We start from the raw sequence: 19,611 nt of genomic DNA on the forward strand, positions 1-19,611 counted from the left end.
CACTGCACAATGGTATGGCATTTTACAATGTCATACATATGACGATAATTAATATGATTAGCCTTTTGCTTGACTACATTATCAATGTAAGTAATATATATAGTTCATCATAACATCGTAATTTACATAATTATCTATCCAATTTTTTATATCAACAGAAAAATATCACCACATAGACATATAAACAACACTGAAATCTTGAATTTACCACAGGGGGACTTTAATTATTTTTTCACCCTCATGTTTCTTTTTCTAAACCCGTATGACTTTATGTAATTTGCTTAATATAGCCTATAGCAATGACAACGAAACACAAACACATCAATTATATTCTTTCTAACTGACCTCAAAAGTTAGATTTTGTCTGAGATATCAATGTATGAAATGCCAAAATAGTCAAAAGTTTTTTAAATTTATCATAATCGTAATACCAAGATGAGGAGCCACTGGTGTAAAATCCATATAAAAAAAACATTTTTAATTTTGATAAATATATTTATATCAAAATTTAATTACCACACAACAAAAGGACTTCCATTTCTAAACCACAATTTTGTGTGGTATTGATTATACTAAACTACCGCCAGAGGGTGCTGTGTGTGTCTCTGCAGTAATCGTGTGTAAGTGACCTCTAGATCAGAGTGCCTGCATTAAGTACCATGGTCAAATGCTATACTGTTGCACTAGATGACTCACAGATACTAATATGCATTGCATTGCAGCATGAGAGGCTCTAAGTGATGCAACTGAATAGACAATTTAGATGTACGTCTGTACATATATCATGAGGTCAGCTCCATTAAAACACCTTCAAGCTGTAGTAAAAACAGTAATCAATCTTAGTAATTCCAGAATAACCAAGGCCTCACCCTGATGTCCTCCTCGTAATCATAATACTGTCTTTTAGGCAGCATGCGCTGTATCAGACAAGCTAAAAATAGATTTGACCCCATTCGCAGTCAGTGTGCCAGAAGCTTACATGCATTTCCTATTGCACTGTGTTAAAAGACGATGCCTAACACTTTGATTTTATGTAGGTTGAGTTCAATTAAACACAACATGAATTACAGATCCAAAGGATTCAATTTTAACTTTCATGGTTAAAACAAAGACCCCCAGCATTTCCTGCAATCAAGTTTATTCATTCAACATTTCACATTACAAATACTTGAAGCATTCTGTTATAAATATTTAACCGCAAATAATCAAGACTCGACTACCAAAGCACATGTATGACTAAATGATATTTTTCTTTACATAAACTCCATATGGATGTAAAATATAAAAATTAAAACTTTTAAATGACATAGCAAAAAAATTGTTCCTCTTATAAAAATCTATTGATAAATACACCTTCCCATACAGTTATAAACTATGTCAATTTAAATAAGCAGTTACATAGAGAATTTTCTGATATTTTTTTTTCTTATCCTTCTGTAGACATGAAGCACAATATAGTGATTATTAAAACTAGAAAATCTAATAAGTGTACTGATCAAAAACTATAATCAAAATGACAATTATTACATTCCAATTAAAAATATATCAGTAAATGGTTGAAACATTATTCACTTAATATTTACATTGTAATCACAGTAGCATGAACTCAAGTAGGAAAATATGTGAATACATAAAAGTAAAAACACCTATAATTCCAGTGGTATTTTTTATTTTTTTTTTTTACTGTATAAAGGTTATAATGGCTGAAGGAGAGTTTGTGAGGTGAGACATGTTGAAAGTAATGGATTTGCACATACGTGGTTATATTAGGTCTCTGGGAAAGAAGTATTGCACAGATCTCACTGTCAATATTTTGAAAGTGTATTCAAGTAAACCCTGAATCAATATATGACTAAATCATCCTCTTCTTTTTGTCAACTAGTAAACACAGTAAAGTGGGGTATGCACGGTTCGTGCATGGGTAAGGTACATAACTCAAAATGTTGAAAAAGGGTTGAAACAAAACTACTGTTAAAGCAAGTGAAAATAATTAAACCTTATTAATTTAGCTCATGCGTACCTAATGAAGAAATTAACCTTGTTGCCTCTCAGAATTATACATAACAGTAAACATTGATATTTCAATATGGAACATTCATCATTGTGATACAAGGTGCATCCTAACGTTACTCTAATTTACATTGTTAATTATTTTATTTTCTACAGCCAATAATGAGGGAGGTATCATCATTCTCATAACTGATAGAGGGTAGGTACTGGATAGGTATATATTTCTACATGTACCACACATTTTAAGGAATTTGTGTCATGCTAGATTTACTTTGTCCATTAAGATAGAAAATAACACTTTTGCATTTTGCAAATATTAGATATTAGCTTCAACAATACAGTCACCTAAATATATATATATATATATATGCGACAATCTAGGGATTTGAGAACGTAAATACATAAAAACCTAAACAAAATTATATTATCTTTTTTCTTTTCCTTAAGGTATGCTTGCATTTTAACCAGATCTCTTAGTAACAAAAGGTACAAAATCTATATTCAACAAGTGAAAAAAAAAAAAAAAAGTATCACAAAAGGACTTTCCATTTGTGGAAAAAAGTGACTTGAAAAACAATATTTAGAAAAGTAGTGCATAATGGTTTTACGTCCATGACAAAATAATTAGCTATAAAACACAGTACAAAAATCAGCAGACCATGTAAAAAATAATATTTGTTTTTCAAATTCTTTGAAATGTGCTCAGCTACTGCAATGCTCAGTTAGAACACCGATTAACCCATGGCAAAACCCATGCAGTAAAACACTATCAATGCAACACATGGTACTTCCTCATTAGCAAATACAACATTGAGTTAGCTTTTAGCACAAAATCCCTGACAAATGAGCCAAAGTTACTGCTATAACCATTACAAGAATCATACATACTAGTGAATAGAATTCAGTTTTTTTTTTTTTTAAACCCATCAAAACCAATTGTGTTTTTAAGCTTTCTATCATTTTAAGCTTTATATATATATTAGATATTCAAATGTATCATAAACAGTAGGACATCTCTAAGGCTCATCTTTGGTTTGCCCGACCAAAAAAACTTGTGTATCAAGCACAACTGCCTCTCTGCTGTTGTGAGTTGTTGTCCTTAAGTCTTATGCTCGATTAAGTAATAGGTAAATTGGATGTAGTTTAATAGTAATCTTTACAGAATGCTTCAGGATTTGTATCCTGAATATTTCAGTGTTTTGAGCATTGTTAGGATTAGAACCTCTAAAAGGATTTTAATAACTACATCCTTTTTTTTTTTTTTTTTTGGCTAAATCACAAAGATTTGCCTTACACGTTAGAACCAGTCCATATAATCCAATCCAACAGGTTGCAGTCTCTTGTTAGTTGTTACTGTGTGTTTTGTTGAAAGGAGTAACTATGATTCCACATTTGTCATGCAACCATTTAAGATTAGTCAGTGAAATAGCAAATCTCAACATTAAAGTCATATAAATGAGGCTTGAACCCTTACATTTCCAGCCTCTTTGTGGATAGCCTTCAACAAATTCAAGTGAAAATATGACCCATCACAAACAGAAGATGACGCTCCAAGAGAATAAAGATAGAACAGTAATTCAAGTCAGGCTAAACATCTATATTTTTTTTTTTAAATCTAATGCATTCAAGTCTTCATGCGCACCAATGTAGCTTTTCAACAAAAATCAGGATTACACCATTTTCTTTTAGCATTCTCTTCTGCAAAAAAAAAAAAAAATTAAAAACTTAAGAATAAATACAATTTTAGACTTAAAAAAAGAACTCTAAATAAAAGGACTTAGCAAAATGAAAAGTGCATGTATACGAATAGCACAGCCTTGGCCTCCCAGATCAGTTCCAGCGGAAGGAGATGTGGCGAGGCCGGTCTCCTCCCTCCTTCACTAAAGGCTTGTGAAACTCCCGTCCGGCACGCGAGTGAATGGCTGCCCAGCAGTATTCACAGTAGTACTGAAGACAAGTGACATTAGCACAGAAGAACGGAGCAAACTTGCCCCCACAACGCGTGCCCTGACACTCATCGCACAGCTGGTCATCCAGTACATATGGCTTCACTTCCACCTGGGAAAGGTAGACACTTTTAGCTTAGCACATGTAAAGGAAGGCTGGCCCTGGCCATGAAGAACAAAAGAATTAGGAACATAAACCATTGAAACAAATAAGGCAAAGAGTCTGACATTATTGTAGTATACAGTAGATTGGATCTCTATGGAAGCTTGTTTCCGCCATTAAATAAAAAAAAAAAAAAAAAAAAAAAAAAAAAGTAGTAGTTGCGACTTTTTAATCTCACAATTCTTAATTTTTTTTCCTTGCGTGATATAAACTCACAATTGCTAGTTATAAAGTCAGAATTGCATGATATAAATTGTTTAGTTAGTCAGAATTTGTGAGATAACTCGATTGCAAGAAAAGTCAGAATTGCAATATATAGTCACAATTCTGACTTTCACCCCCCCTCACAATTGCGAGTTATCACACAATTCAGACTAACTAAATTTATAACACGCAATTTTGACTTTATAAGACATATTTGAGAAAAAAAGTCAGAATTGCATGATAAAGTCAGAATTGCGAGATATAAAAACTTTCTCAGAGTTGAGTTTATATCTCATAATTCTAAGAAAAAAAGTCAGAATTTTGATATATATAGTTGCAATTCTGACTTTTTCACAATTGCAAGTTTTTAAATCACATAATTCTGATTAACTAAATTTCTAACACAATTCTGATGCAATTGCGAGTTTAAAAAACAAAAAACAAAAAAAAAAACAATTCTTAGAAAAAAAGTCAAAATTGTGAGAAGCAAAATCGCAATTGCAAGATAAAAAGTCACAATTACCCATTTTATTTTTTTTATTTAGTGGCAGAAACAGGCTTTTTCTTTTAGAGGCTTTTCTTTTTACACTGCAAGTAACACTTTAACATGAGAGACATTACCAAACTAAACAACCTTACTGTGTTTATTTTAAATAATACATAGAGTTAAGTTCAGGGACCAGACATAAACTCTTTCAAAAGGGACTGGCTAGAGAACTTGGAGCTTAAGTTTGCACTATGGGTTGAATTTAGACTGCAGATCTTTAAATGCGAACCACATTGCACTCTCTGCGCAAAATCTAGACAGAGACATCGCAAGAAAAATCAAGCAGTTTATAGAATCAGGCCATATAAAAATGTCTGCAGACGAAAACGCTGCAGTACATGGTGCTGACATTTGATATATGGAAGAGCTAAAGAACTTTGTTCAGCGAAGCAAAATGAGATTGACTATATCAGTTTGCATATACATTGCTTAAAGCTCCAACCCCCACTCACCCGTTTATCGATCTCTCCATGTTGCAGTTGCACAAAGCGAGCGCTGATAGCAGCAATGTAGCTCTGTTGATTGGAGAAGGCCACCCGTCCAGCCCCTTTGGGATACTTCAGCTCAGGGTCAGTGTCAATGCCAGCATAACACACCCCGCCGTACAGTCTGTCCATAATCATTGCGAGCTCCACTGTCATGGGGCAACACATCAATTTAAAAAAATAATAATAATAATATAGCTGCGAGCAGCAATTAACGGGGTTCAAGTGCTTTAAGGGCTCGTAAAAAAAGGTTTTATGTATTATTTAGCAAGCCTGTTACCACCTAGATCATAAAAGACCATGTTCAGCCAAAACATGCAATTTACTAAGGAAATCTGTTTTAAAGCTTTTTAAACAGTTTTTGAGGTTGAGCCAAAAATCCAGGACTAGTTTGCAAAAGTAGGTTTTTAAAATAATCTCCGATATTTAATGAACGACCCAATTGACAGCAGTGGTCCTAGAGGCAAAGTTGCTCAGAATGAGGAGTTCTACCATATGGTATGAATGTCGTGGGCATGTGCGAAAAATCGCGTGATATACCACCCTATCAAAATGCAAAGGTGCCCCCCAGTGGCCAATTTCTTTCACATTTCTCACAGGCCTCCAGGGGCGTGAGTCAAACAGGCCCAGCGAGTTTCGTTCCAATCAGCTTCTATTAACCTTGTCTGATAGCCGCTCGAATTTAATTGGCCGACGGTGACTGTGTTTTTCGAGAAACGCGAATGTCCTTGTAGAACATCATGGCACATTGGACAAAGACACCAGTTTTCAAGTCAATAGGATTGGTGTGCGTTTCCCAAAAGCATCGTTAGCCAACTAACATCGTCATTACAAACAGTTCAACGATTTGGCGTTTCCCAAAACAATAGTTCAAACGAACGTTCGCAAACTTGTGCAGTTGGAACGACAGCTCTCGAGCTGTGGTTAGAAGCATAGTTTCTTGTTTTAATGACATGTGGACTTAATTTGAAATCTTGAGCAAAATAAGCAAGCTGACATCAAGTACAGTGTCATTTACATATTTTAGTTTGTCAAGAGATTTTAAGCACATGCGTACGTGCTCTGGTACGCAAGAATGAGCCTATGATTGAATCTGGAAATAAAGCAAAATAACTGAGAAAAATGATAATTAGTTCTCAGATTCCATGTCCGAATTAATGCTAGATTTTTTTGCTATAAATTACGATCTCAAACGGATTCATTTAAAGGTGCCCTAGAATTTCTTTTTAAAAGATGTAATACAAGTCTAAGGTGTCCCCTGAATGTGTCTGTGAAGTTTCAGCTCAAAATACCCCATAGATTTTTTTTTATTAATTTTTTTTAACTGCCTATTTTGGGGCATCATTATAAATGAGCCGATTCAGGGCTACTGGCCCTTTAATTCTCGTGCTCCCCCTCCCCCGGAGCTCGCGCTTGCCTTGAACAGCATAAACACAGTTTACACAGCTAATATAACCCTCAAAATGGATCTTTACAAGATGTTCGTCATGCATACTGCTTGCATACAATCGGATCATGTAAGTATAGTATTTATTTGGATGTTTACATTTGATTCTGAATGAGTTTGATGGTGCTCCGTGGCTAAAGCTAACATTACACACTGTTGGAGAGATTTATAAAGAATGAAGTTGTGTTTATGCATTATACAGACTGCAAGTGTTTAAAAATGAAAATAGCGACGGCTCTCGTCTCCGTGAATACAGTAAGAAACGATGGTAACTTTAACCACATTTAACAGTACATTAGCAACATGCTAACGAAACATTTAGAAAGACAATTCACAAATCACTAAAAATATCATGTTATTATGGATCATGTCAGTTATTATTGCTCCATCTGCCATTTTTCGCTATTGTTCTTGCTTGCTTACCTAGTCTGATGATTCATCTGTGCACATCCAGATGTTCTGCCCTTGTCTAATGGCTTGATCATGGGCTGGTATATGCAAATATTGGGGGCGTACATATTAATGATCCCGACTGTTACGTAACAGTCGGTGTTATGTTGAGATTCGCCTGTTCTTCGGAGGTCTTTTAAACAAATGAGATTTATATAAGAAGGAGGAAACAATGGAGTTTGAAACTCACTGTATGTCTTTTCCATGTACTGAACACTTGTTATTCAACTATGCCAATATAAATTCAATATTTAATTCTAGGGCACCTTTAAAGAAGTTATTACTCCACCACATGCATAACATCGTTCACCGTGGCTGAACGACAATACGGTTTCAGGAAACAGTCGTGACTAGCTAGTTGATTTGTTCAACGATGCATCATACTATGGTAGTGAAGCAGTTGAATGTTGCATAGCTATAGCAGTTTTCGTGTTTTTTTTTTTTCCATTTTATAGCGCCATCGAGTAGCCAGTCGAATGAACACACCCAAAAATTTTCATCCCTCAAGGTTTCAAGTGTCTTTCGGTTTTCTGTGCCAGCATTTAGGGGAGAAAGATGATCCTTGGAAATTTTAACAATTAAAGTTTCAGCACTATGCGCTTGAACCCCTAATAAATAGAAATAATAATTTAAAAATGGCTCCCAAAAACACTCTCATACTCAAAACATCAAGTGCATAATGCAATACTTGTACTACAACATGCTTGAATAAAATGTACTAGATGGTGCTTACAACACTTTGCAAAAACCTATACCATGACAACTAAAAAGAAAAATGCTAAAACATTTTAATTCATGGGATTATCTGAAAGCCAAACAAACCAGCTCGTAGAGGTCGTGGAACTCCCCCAACAAAGATAGTTTTCCTGGGGTCAAGGGGCTGAGAGCCATCCATCACAAAGTCACTGTCGTTCAAATTCCAGGGTCGTATCTGGACCTAAAGATACACATTTAACATAACAGAATCTGTACGGCAAATATCACTTTGTGTTTCTACAAAATTCCACTGGTCTATGTGTTGGAGCAGGTTACAACTTTCAGGTTTATATTTAACTTTAAAATGCTCTACTAATTATTCATGACTTGCATAAGAGCTTAAAAATAAAATCAGACAGGAACAACAGACATTTTATGAGGTCGCCTGCCCATCCAGTCCTGATGGCTAATGGTAAACGAACTTGGCTTATGGTCTTCAAAGGAGGCTCGAACCCCCAAAATTGTTTTACGTATAATAAGAGAAATAGAGGAAGAGAAGGGGATGCTAGAAGACATCATTACGCTTGTAATGATGATTGACAGGACTGAATGATTGGACTCCTCATGAACCTACATTAGTAACTTCATTTTATGTCTTACTGGTTTGTCTTTGATTGTAGGGCTAGAGACACAGAGATAGAGCTTCCCGTCCTCTTCCATACAGGCGTCAATCAGTGCCTGGACTGAGCTCTCGTCTTGAAACAGGAGGAATGCATAACCTGGAAGACAACGGGTTCACTGAGGGTATGTATGCAAAAAGCAACCAGCAGTCACTTTCAGTAACCTTCACGAGTAGCCTTTGCTTAGGGCCCACTGATGCTATTCATCTTGAGCTTGGCTTTAAACAATGGTTTGCATCTACTTAGGATTACAGAATTAATCAGCTAAAATGAGAAGCTGATGTCTGCATGACTCAATTCTTCATAAATGTCCTTGCAAATGAACTCACCTTTCGGTGGAAAATAAGATTTGCTTTCTGCTTTGTGAGGCCAGTCCACAAACAAATGTCCAAAGCGTCGGAAACTGGCGGTGATCTCATCTGAAATTGTATACACAATACACGTGACGCGTTTGTTGTTGCGCACTTTAAAAAACCTGGAGAGCAACCCTTCTTATCCCGTAGTACCTTCGTCTATGTCTGGAGGTAGACCACCGACAAAGACCTTACGAGAATATCGCTCAATGCGTTCACCGTTCTGGTGAGGGAAACCGTGTGGTGAGCCCAGTCCACTCAGACTCTGATCAGACCGCTCATCCTCTCCGTAACTCCGCTCATCCTCCATGGGAAACAACGATGAGTGACCTGTCACACAAGAGCCCCAAAAGCCATTTAGTGGAACTGATGCTGAAGTCGCCTAACAAACCTTTATATGTATAGAAAAGCTGCTGTAGATCTCATAGAGAAGCAATTAACAGAGTTCCTACGCAGTTTGGAAAAGTATGGAATTTGATTTGAGTAATTTCCAGATCTGGAAAAGTATGGAAAAGAGAAAATGGAGTGTTTCCAGAGTATTTCCCTTATTCAGTTTGCTGAAATATAAAAATTAAGAATCTCTAAAAATAAATTAATCATACAAGCAGAGTGATTTCATAGCAAAAGTTTATGACTGAATGAATTTAAGGTGCACATTTTCATTATGCAAAAACGTTTGTCTTTACCATAAGCGAGTCTCTTTTGAACTTCACTAAGGCTACGTCCACACGAAGCCGGAGCTTACCCTAAACCGATCTTTTTTTTTCCTCGTCTCAAAAAATTTTGCGTCCACACGAAACCACTGAAACGACTCAAAATGAAGTAGTATACATGCCAGACCGTTATGTGGCGCTGTAATTCTGTCACAGAAATGCACTTAAAGCAGCGAAGAAGACTTGGAGCATGTGCATAAACCTTGTGCGCGGAATACAAACTATAGCAAAGCTTCGAAATAACCCTTTATTTTGGCTCAGTAGCTTCTGCAGTACGAACGGAAGCATGTAGAGTCTGCTTTTGCTGTTGTTGGTGCTGTTTTGTGGTGTTAGCGCATCTGACTAGGGTCGACACGTGGGGTGATGATGACATATTTTCAGAAAATTTACGGACTGCCCCGTCCACACGATAACGCAAAGATGCCGTTTTCAAATTTTTCCACTCTGGGACCCAGTTTCAAAAAAAAAAAAAAAAAAAAAAAAAAAAAAAAATAGCGGTTTCACCTTTCGAAAACGCCGGATCTGTGTGGACGAAATGCCTATCCGATAAAAAAAATTGTGCGTATTCACAGAAACGTGTCTGTGTGGACGGGGCCTAAATGCCAAAACGATATTGTTGGGATCACTTACAGAATGTTTTTTTTTCAAGCTGTTGAATAATAAAACACTGACAGCCAATCAGAATCCATTCTAATTTAAGGGCTCACACATTTAAAATGGCTGTCGACATTGCGGCAAAGACTATAGAATAACACAAGACGTGTCACTCGTATTGTTTTGAATGGGAGAAAGTGTAACGCGCAATATGGCGGAATAAGTCCCGCCTTCTAAATAAGAGCCAATCGCCGACTGGTAAAGTCATAGCGTCACTTAAGCGGCCGTTAGAATCACCGGTTTCTATAGAAACAGTCAGATGCACGCCTCCGAAGAGACGCGCATTTAGGTCTGCGCATGCGCATTAGCTTGATCCAGCCTGAAAAATATTTTTTTTTGTCATGATTCGAGCGTTTAGAAACTAAATTTATAAGCCGGTTGTTGTTAGATTTCATTAGTGGTTTCAAATATGAAATTTAAATCGTAAGGTTGGCAAACAGTTTTGGAGAATTTGATGTTTCCCCATTCAAAGAGATTGCATGATGCCCAGGATGCCCGAGAGGCGTTTCAAAGATGGCCGCCGAGTGAAATGACTTGTCTTAAAGGGACTTTGATTGCGGAGAAGTTAATTGCTGAGGTCCAGAAAAAGCCACCACTGTTTGACAAGTCAAACCCTCTTTTCAAGGATACTTTGAAGAAAATACCCTCGGAATAAATGGTGAGAAGTATTAACAATATATACCAAGCTAGCAAACAGTGCAACATAAAATTATCTCAGGTATTTCGACAACATTGCCTTGCTTCCTTTGAAGTTGCAGTGAAAAAGACTAGGCGTTGCTTTTAATTCACTATATTGAATTCGTCAGCTAAATTCACTGTTAGATTAGATCGATTACACTAGCTCAGGGGTCGGCAACCCAAAATGTTCAAAGAGCCATATTGGACCAAAAAAAACAAAACAAATCTGTCTGGAGCCGCAAAAAAATTAAAAGCCTTATATAAGCCTTATATGAAGGCAACACAGGCTATATTAGCTATATTAGCCTACTATCAAAATGACTAAGTAGGGTACAGATACATAATGAGGTATCCCCGAGGTATATATTTAAAAACTGCTGAAAGCTACAGAACAAAATAAGCAAATGGATCGATGCAATTCACAGAAACAGCTGGACTCCAGGCAGAGAAACAAGGATTTGCAGTTATCATTTTGTGTCAAATTGTTGGATTTTAAGGTAAAATCATACCCTATATATTGTATTGTAATATATTATGTTGACAAATCATCAATTAAATATTTTCCATCTTATATTCTGCATAATTTTGTGTTTTAAAATAAACACTGACAAAAACTATACTATAAAACTATATGTTTTAGGGCTGGACAATATGACAATATATATAACATTGATATAAGTGATTACGCGGATTTAAACCTACCTATATTGTAGTTATATAAAATATTCACAGGCAGATTTGCTTTATGTATTTCCCCGGCGTCAAATCGGGCACATATAAATGTCAGGAAACACGACTCCTGGCTGCATGTCAATATCCATGGATTAGGTTTATTTGACAAGTTGTAAGAAACACTTTCGAGTCCAACCTTTAGTGTAATTCGTTTGTTTTACTCGCGTATTCTCAGTTTCCCCTGTTAAATCCAGTCATGCAGCAGTTCTTTTGCCACTCAGTCCAGCTGAGGGAGCGCGCTTTCGACGGGAAAGTGACGTCGATGCATACTCTCTATTGCGCCGCGCTGAAACGTGTCGCAGGCTGACGCAAATCTTCGTTGACAGAAATGTTGAAATTTAATATTTATTATGCACATTTTTACAGCATTGGAAAACGTTAAGAATGTTTGTGTCATGAGACTGGTTATTATCAACATACCTCCTACAGAAACCATATGAAACAAAAAATATTTTTCCATTTTTATACATTTTTGAAAAAGCTCCAGGGAGCCACTAGGGGAGCGCTAAAGAGCCGTAGGTTGCTGACCTCCGCACTAGCTATTCACTAGAAACATAGCATGCCGAGGACATCTGCTGGTTAAAAACATGTACGTTACACACTTTGAAGCCGCAGAATAAACAGACCGTTATAGACCGTTCATAGGTGTGGACGCAAATATCGTTATAGTTATCGTTCTTGGTGTGAACGGTGCTTTACAGTATCAAACTGATGTGTCAGAGGTGAATATGTGCAGCAGGGATGTGATTTTTCCATTGAAATGAGAAACAATTACTAAAACTGCAAAATGCTACGTTTACTTGTACATTTATTTCATGCACAGATTGCTTCCGACAGCGCTGCACGAGCTCGCAGTGCCATCTGTGGGACACCATGTTATCACAGGTTCAAATGTTATTGCTGTTATGATAATTTTTTTTTTTTTTTTTTTAACAGTACAATTTATTGCAATAGTAGGATATTTCTTTAAGAATTTCATAATATAAAAATATTTGTAATAATAATGCTGTATGAACCATTTAAATGTTAAATATGGTCAAGGTTTGGGAATTTGAGTATGAAAAACTGGAATTTTGAAATGGAAAATGTGAAGGAACCCTGAATTAACACCCATCTACATTTGAATACAATGAGAGATCAAAGTTTATAAACACAACAGAGTACAGAAACCTTGCCTGGCAACCAACACAATTGAACACAAAGGCATGCTGTAACTTGAGAAGAATTACGTGAACAAACAGACAAAGTATAAATACACTTCCAAGATCTTTACCTCGTCGCCTCCCGTAATTCCTTGCTGCATGTGAAATAAGACAGAATAAACTTAAGCATAGACTTAGAAATTGCAATCAGATGCTATTGGTCTAAAACACTGTTGGTAAAAAAAAAAAATGGATGATATTTGTATTAAAAGCACAATAGCACATACTGTTAGTAGACATATAAGTCCACAGGTATTAGAAAGCATAAGGTAACCTTAAGCAAACACTGAAAGATCATTTGGTTTGCCACATTGTGCTATTCAAATATATAATCCTATATTATAAAGAATTCTTCACCTTGATCTAAAAAAAGTACCATAAATTATGTAACAATGTGCAAACAACCAAACCAGTTCTGAGCAAAATCCACGTCAAACTCCCCAGTGTTTGTCCTAGATTAGCCTTCAAATCCTGAAGGTAGCTTAGGTGATATATTGGGAGCGTCTCAATGCCCCTTCTTTCAACCTATTCTGTGGCTGTGCTTTCTGAAACACATCCTATGGCAAATACATCACAAATCCCTAAAATATTTCAAAACTAAACATAGAACTGGGTTGTGTATGTGGGTTACTTGAACGCAAGGAAAATGTTAGTATAGGGGACAGTTTTTATTTGTCATATCGGTTATGACAAGAATGGAAATAACAAACGTATTTTTTTTTACTTTGGTTGGTGAATAGTTTTGGGGAAATCAAGCATTATAATACAGCAAATATGAACAAAAAAAATTTATTTTGCAAAGCCTGATGCAACATACACACTGAGACTAATGTGTGTTTGAGATGAGATTGTCCGTGAATCCAGATTAAGACCCAAAATATCAAAAAGGAATCCAAAAAAAAATAATATATAAAAATAAAAATAAAAGCAGGCATGATGCTGCAAATATAAGCATTAAGCCAAGTAAACCAAGGCTATCAATACAATGCATTTAAGTATGCTATACTGAGCATTTGCTATGAATAACATTGAGTCATAAACTTGACAATTGACTTTCTGTGCCTGGCCTAAAACTTTAAATGATTAATCATTTTTATTTTCAAAAGATACTCAATTTATTCGTTCAGACAGAATGTGAGGCAGGATCTGTAATGATGGCAGTGAGTAATGTACCTTTCAAAGAATCCTGCTCGGCTCTCATGATGTCGATCAGAGAGTTCTCTAGAGAGTGCATGCTGAAACCATCAAAGGACCGACTGCGCTCCTGCAAAAACGACAAGGGAGACGTGATTAGACTTTGTCTTTCTGTCTTAAAAGCAATAAATGGATTTTATAAAATAATATGGACAAAGTTCTGTTTAAGCGACATTAACAGTTTATGAAACTCACCATAATTCGCATAATTTTGTTTTGAACTTGAATATCAGTAAAATTGCAGATATTCATCATGCCACCAGCTAGGGCCCACATTAACATACAGAGACTGACACAGTTGGGCACTTGATGTGTACAACAATAGTGCCATTAGATAAATGAATACGTCAATCAAGGATTCCTTCCTAATTCTCTGTGTAACAAGTCTGTTTGCTTGCAAAAGAACCCATGTTTTCACAATTCAAAAATGTACGTGCCGTCTGTAGTCACCTGATTTAGGGTGCCCTCATAGCCTGGATTGACCACAAACACTTATTTTGATGAAATGCACTATTACCCATGGGTGTTTCAGCACAACAATCCTGCGCTTACCAACAGAAAAAGCCTTACAAACAATACAAGGTCTGTTCTTGGTATTAGGCTACAAACTGAATAGGGAGGACACACTGAGCATGTGAAACAGCGAGTGGTTCAAACAACAACATACAGTTCTCTCACTGGTAACAGGTAAATCATACAATTACCACAAATAATGCCAGATAAGAAATACTAATTCTAAAAGTAGTCAAATTCAAATCACAAGTTATTGTTTATCAAATCATCCACTGTTACGAAAGATATGAAAGGAATCAGAATAGCCTCTTTGACTAAATTTGGCAACATCCCTCTCTGATATTTATAAATGTTAATATCTTGATAATTGTGTTAACATGATGAGTGGTTAAACGAGTATCAGACTTTCCAGTTCCCCTCCTGTTGCTTGTGCAGTGTGCCATCCCCTGATTTTGACTCACTCATCCATGTCTTTTTATATCATTGACAATCACAGCTTGCAGAAGTGGAGCAACTGAACACGGAGTTGAACACTGCATTACTCATTTAAGCTTTGATCTATCACATTTATCCAACAAACAGGCACATGAGTGCTTTGTCACTATCAGATTAGATTAGGCCAAAGGGAGCAAATGCAGAAAGAATCTCATCCCCAATACACGGGTTACTGACGAATAAGGTTTTTAAATGCGTTTAAAAAAACAAAACAAAAAACATAATGGAGATATAATTAATTTTGAAGTTTCATTAAGCATTAACAATGAGATTATGTGGTTTTTAATAATCAATTAACACTACTTTTGTCATTTTTTTTACAAGATGGACAAAATTTGTCACCAAAAAGGTCATTAATTTAACCAAAATTTCGGTTTTACCAAATGATGCTTTTGGTTATACCGAATGACGATATTTTCAAACAGTGCTAACAGGCTGACATCTAGCTAGCTAGCAAAAGGACAGTCAAACATTTTATATTTAGTACAAATTTTTAAAATATTACAACATTTTCCATGTTTTATAGCGGTTGCACCGAATGACCTGATGTTTCGGGACATGCGTATGAGCAAGTGAAAATATTAATTTTTCAAATAGTTAAAAGAGAGTTACTTTACTTCACGACCATGTGGTCCTTTGCAGGTGTCTGAATGATGTCACGTGATACTGACCGCATGACTTGATCCAAAATGGTCCCTTTATATTGTTTTTTCCGAGTGACATCAATGAAATTATTTTTTCCGGACATTCTTTCTCATAACAAAACAACGACTTCTACACATAATTTTAATACCTTCTTGATATATGATGTTATAAAATCCTGCCAGAGTAAAAAATATATACATTTCTTACATTTTAAGATATTTTAAATCACAAATGAAATGGCTGTACTGGCCTTTAGACGATTAAACCGAATGACACTTTAAAATCTTTAAAATACCTTTATATGTAGCAAAATATAATTAAAACCTTTTGGATTCAGTAAAAGAGATCTATTTGTACTACCTTACATACTTTGGATGTCATATCTTTGTTTTTTATTATTATTAAGGCCTTTGGACAAAAAAACAAAACAAAAAAAAAACGTCACGTCATTGACCCACATCAATAGCTAACGATTAAGAGAGACTGAGGTTTAGTTACCTGAAATGGAAAGATGCTATCATTGCGATTTATGGTATCCTCCATCCAAGGTTTAGTGTTGAAGCCGGAATTGTTGCGGGGATACTTTTGCGTTGGTGTCTGGTTATTTGGGAAAGACTTCTTTAAAGGCGAAATCGAGTTGAGGGGATTGACCCCTCCATTCAGCCCTCTTCTATACTCCCGTCCCTGAGAGCTCCCCCAGCCTCCATACCCTCCACCTGGGCTCCACGAAGTTGAAGACGGGGTGGAAGAGGGGCTCTGATAGCTTCCCCAAGGTGATGGAGGCTTACTCAAGTTATTTCCCAAATGGGGCAGCTGGTTGAAAGCAGCACTGCGGTGGGAAAAGGGAGGCGGATGGGGGCTCGGTGAGGACCTGCGGTGCTGATTATGAGGGTGTTGGAAATGGGGATGATGAGATGGATGGTGCTGAGATAGAGGCCCTATCTGGTGAGAGAAATTCCCCCCGAATCCTGTATTGGTGTGATGAGAGAAACTTTGAAATAGCAGCGGAGGAGGAGCATTGTTAGTAGTAGCAGCCTGATTGAAAAAGCCAACCTCTTCAATCAAGGTAGAAGGGTTAGGGGGTATAGCAGTGGACCAGCTGCTGAAGCCAGTAAGGGACGATGAAGAAGAGCTACTGGACTGTGCTAAAGTACCAATACCAGACGTCTCCTGATAGTCAAAGCCTGATAACACTGGAGATTCGAGCCGCAGTGCCTCTTTTCCGTTAGCATTCTCCATGGTCCCTTTCTCCAACTGATTCTCCTCTGGCATGGTGTTGTCCAAATCCGATATGATTCCTGGTGCTTCTTGGTGACCCGGTGGAGAGAGTGTCTGCTTGTCTTGTCCTTCCTGACTCTCCAGTTGCGGCTGTGAAGCCTTGGACGTCTCAGACTCCAAAATATCATCTTGCATGTTAGAGTGGGTCGTCACAGCTGGGAAAAGCCAAGCAGACCCAACACTTCCACCATTGGTAGTGTTGTTGTTGCTGATGAAAGCTGGAGGGCTTGGAGGAGCGTTCTGGTGGTGGACCGTATGCTGCAGGTGTGGATGAACTCTTACCGGAAAAACTGATTTGTTTGCAGCGTTGTTTTTAACCAGAAAGCCGTAATCCCCCATTTATGTAGCTTAATCGTGTAAATCTTCACTTGTGTGTAATTCCCTCAGTTTCTCTTAATACCCTTGTGTGTGTGAGAGAGAGAGATGAGAAATATTTAGAATACTAAACAGCTAATGAATCATATCATCCAAGCATTAATACATTCATATGCGACCACAAAACCAGTCATAAGTTGCACGGGTATATTATCCAACAATACATTGTGTGGCTCAAAATTATCGATTTTTCTTTTATGCCAAAAAACATTAGGATATTAAGTAAAGATCATGTTCCATGAAGATATTTTGTACACTTCCTACCATAAATATATCAAAAAATTATTTTTGTGAGTGGATATGCATTGCTTTAAAGGCGATTTTCTCAATATTTTGATTTTTTTGCACCCCCAGATTCCAGATATTCAAATAGTTGTATCTCTGCCACATCCTAGCAAACCATACATCAATGGAAAGCTCAGCTTTCAGATGATTTATAAATCTCAATTTAAAAAAAAAATGGATCCTTATGACTGGTTTTGTGGTCCAGGGCCATATGCAATTTCTAATATACACTTACGACCTTTGAGAAATATTTAGAATACTAAACAGCTAAAGAATCATATCATCCAAGCATTAATACATTCATATGCGACCACAAAACCAGTCATAAGTTGCACGGGTATATTTGTAGCAATATCCAACAATACATTGTGTGGCTCAAAATGATCGATTTTTCTTTTATACCAAAAAAAAATATTAGGCTATTAAGTAAAGATCCATGAAGATATTTTGTACACTTCCTACCATAAATATATAAAAAAATTATTTTTGTGAGTGGATATGCATTGCTTTAAAGACGATTTTCTCAATATTTTGATTTTTTTTTGCAACCCCAGATTCCAGATATTCAAATAGTTGTATCTCTGCCACATCCTAACAAACCATACATCAATGGAAAGCTCAGCTTTCAGATGATGTATAAATCTCAATTTTAAATAAATTGATCCTTATGACTGGTTTTGTGGTCCAGGGCCATATGCATTTTCTAATATACACTTACGACCTTTGCCATGGATTTATGCACTTTGTTTTCAATCTTAATAAAAATCAAGAGGAAAAGAGAAACGCCATGGGGAGTGCATTGTTGATTTCATCTTCCAAGCAAAACGGGGTCGTCTTTAAACACATCACGACTAGTCATCATGACACAGGCCACCTTATCTAATAATTCAGCACGCTCGCCGATGGAGGATTTTCACGCACGCATTTAAAGCATTGTCATCGCAAATGATTCAAGAAAATGCAATTGACCTACCGGCGTTCTTCCTTATTTCAGCAATGACCTCCTCTCTCTCAACCATTTAAATACAGGAAAATGTTGATGACGTTTCAGTCTATGTGCGATAGGGTCCCCCCTCAGTCCAAATTTTACCTTATAAATTCTCAAATTTACATTGACGCGTCGATTAAATCCTACGGTTGTGATGCCGGTGGATTTCTGGTACATTTGCTTCATAAGCAACGCTAAATTACTTCAGATCCCACACTGCAAACGACAGCGTTCGTGTTCTGGTTACTTAATGACACCGTGCATCGCAGTCGGCGTTACAATAAAGACAGCGGCTAAAAACGATCACGCGTCATCGTCGGCCAACAATTCACACTCGACACATTTTGGTTGTCTTTGCTAAAGATTTGTCAGAATCTACATTGAGAATGATACAGGTTTTCTTACGTTTCCAAGTTGCAAGGACGGGCTGCGGATGACCATGGTTTGTGAGTGTTGCAACCGACCAACCAATCCAGTTGAACTTCCGTCTTTAACCCCGCCCTTGTATAGTAGAATCTCCGCCCAGGTTTGAGCAAACGCGGCCTCTGATTGGACTGGAGAATTCCAACCACACCTCTTTCTCAACCAGTTACCTTGTATCACTGAGAGAAGGGTGACTGTACCTGCCCAGAATGTAAATACTTAATAGAACCGTCTTTGAAATGTTTAAATATTTGCTGCCTAGACCAAGTCTTTCTCTAAACAATAAGATATATAACAATATAAAATATATATAATTCATTTACTGAGTGCCTGTACTGTGTTCATATGGTCTATAAATGAAAAGCATCTTATTTTTTAATCATTATAGATGTTGTCACATTTGTAGTTTAGAGTGAAATATGAGCTTATATGAACTTAAGCATTTTCTTTATCTG

The 19,611-nt window shown here is 36.7% G+C and overlaps 1 protein-coding gene across 4 annotated transcripts; it reads right to left on the reverse strand.

Annotated features, from left to right (window-relative positions):
• Positions 1-1,121: 1,121 nt before the first annotated feature.
• Positions 1,122-19,291, reverse strand: cpeb4a (cytoplasmic polyadenylation element binding protein 4a). 4 transcript variants are annotated; one of them, XM_048175905.1, is made up of 10 exons: positions 19,139-19,291; positions 16,306-17,486; positions 14,134-14,224; positions 13,032-13,055; positions 9,135-9,311; positions 8,958-9,047; positions 8,609-8,727; positions 8,075-8,189; positions 5,323-5,504; positions 1,122-4,068 (listed from the first exon to the last, which is right to left on the reverse strand). In XM_048175905.1, exons 2-10 carry the CDS (start codon positions 17,422-17,424, stop codon positions 3,841-3,843), a joined length of 2,145 nt encoding a protein of 714 aa, XP_048031862.1. In that variant the 5' UTR covers positions 17,425-17,486; positions 19,139-19,291; the 3' UTR covers positions 1,122-3,840. The 4 variants fall into 4 exon arrangements, with proteins under 4 accessions (XP_048031862.1, XP_048031860.1, XP_048031863.1 ...); XM_048175903.1 differs by lacking the exon at positions 19,139-19,291 and adding an exon at positions 18,719-19,132; XM_048175907.1 differs by lacking the exon at positions 19,139-19,291 and adding an exon at positions 18,719-19,132 and having other exon boundaries at positions 3,926-4,118.
• Between the last annotated feature and the right edge of the window lie 320 nt (positions 19,292-19,611).

This window comes from Megalobrama amblycephala, linkage group LG23, assembly GCF_018812025.1.
Source record: "Megalobrama amblycephala isolate DHTTF-2021 linkage group LG23, ASM1881202v1, whole genome shotgun sequence".
NCBI lineage: Eukaryota > Metazoa > Chordata > Actinopteri > Cypriniformes > Xenocyprididae > Megalobrama > Megalobrama amblycephala.

Bases quoted from the DNA above. Each gene is read 5' to 3' on its own strand.
- cpeb4a (XM_048175905.1), bottom strand. From the start codon at position 17,424: ATGGGGGATTACGGCTTTCTGGTTAAAAACAACGCTGCAAACAAATCA. The intron at 8,190-8,608 runs GTAAGACATAAA...GTGTATCTTTAG, and splicing joins CTACAATCAAAGACAAACCA to GTCCAGATACGACCCTGGAA. The intron at 5,505-8,074 runs GTTTGTTTGGCT...GCCCCATGACAG, and splicing joins TCCACGACCTCTACGAGCTG to TGGAGCTCGCAATGATTATG.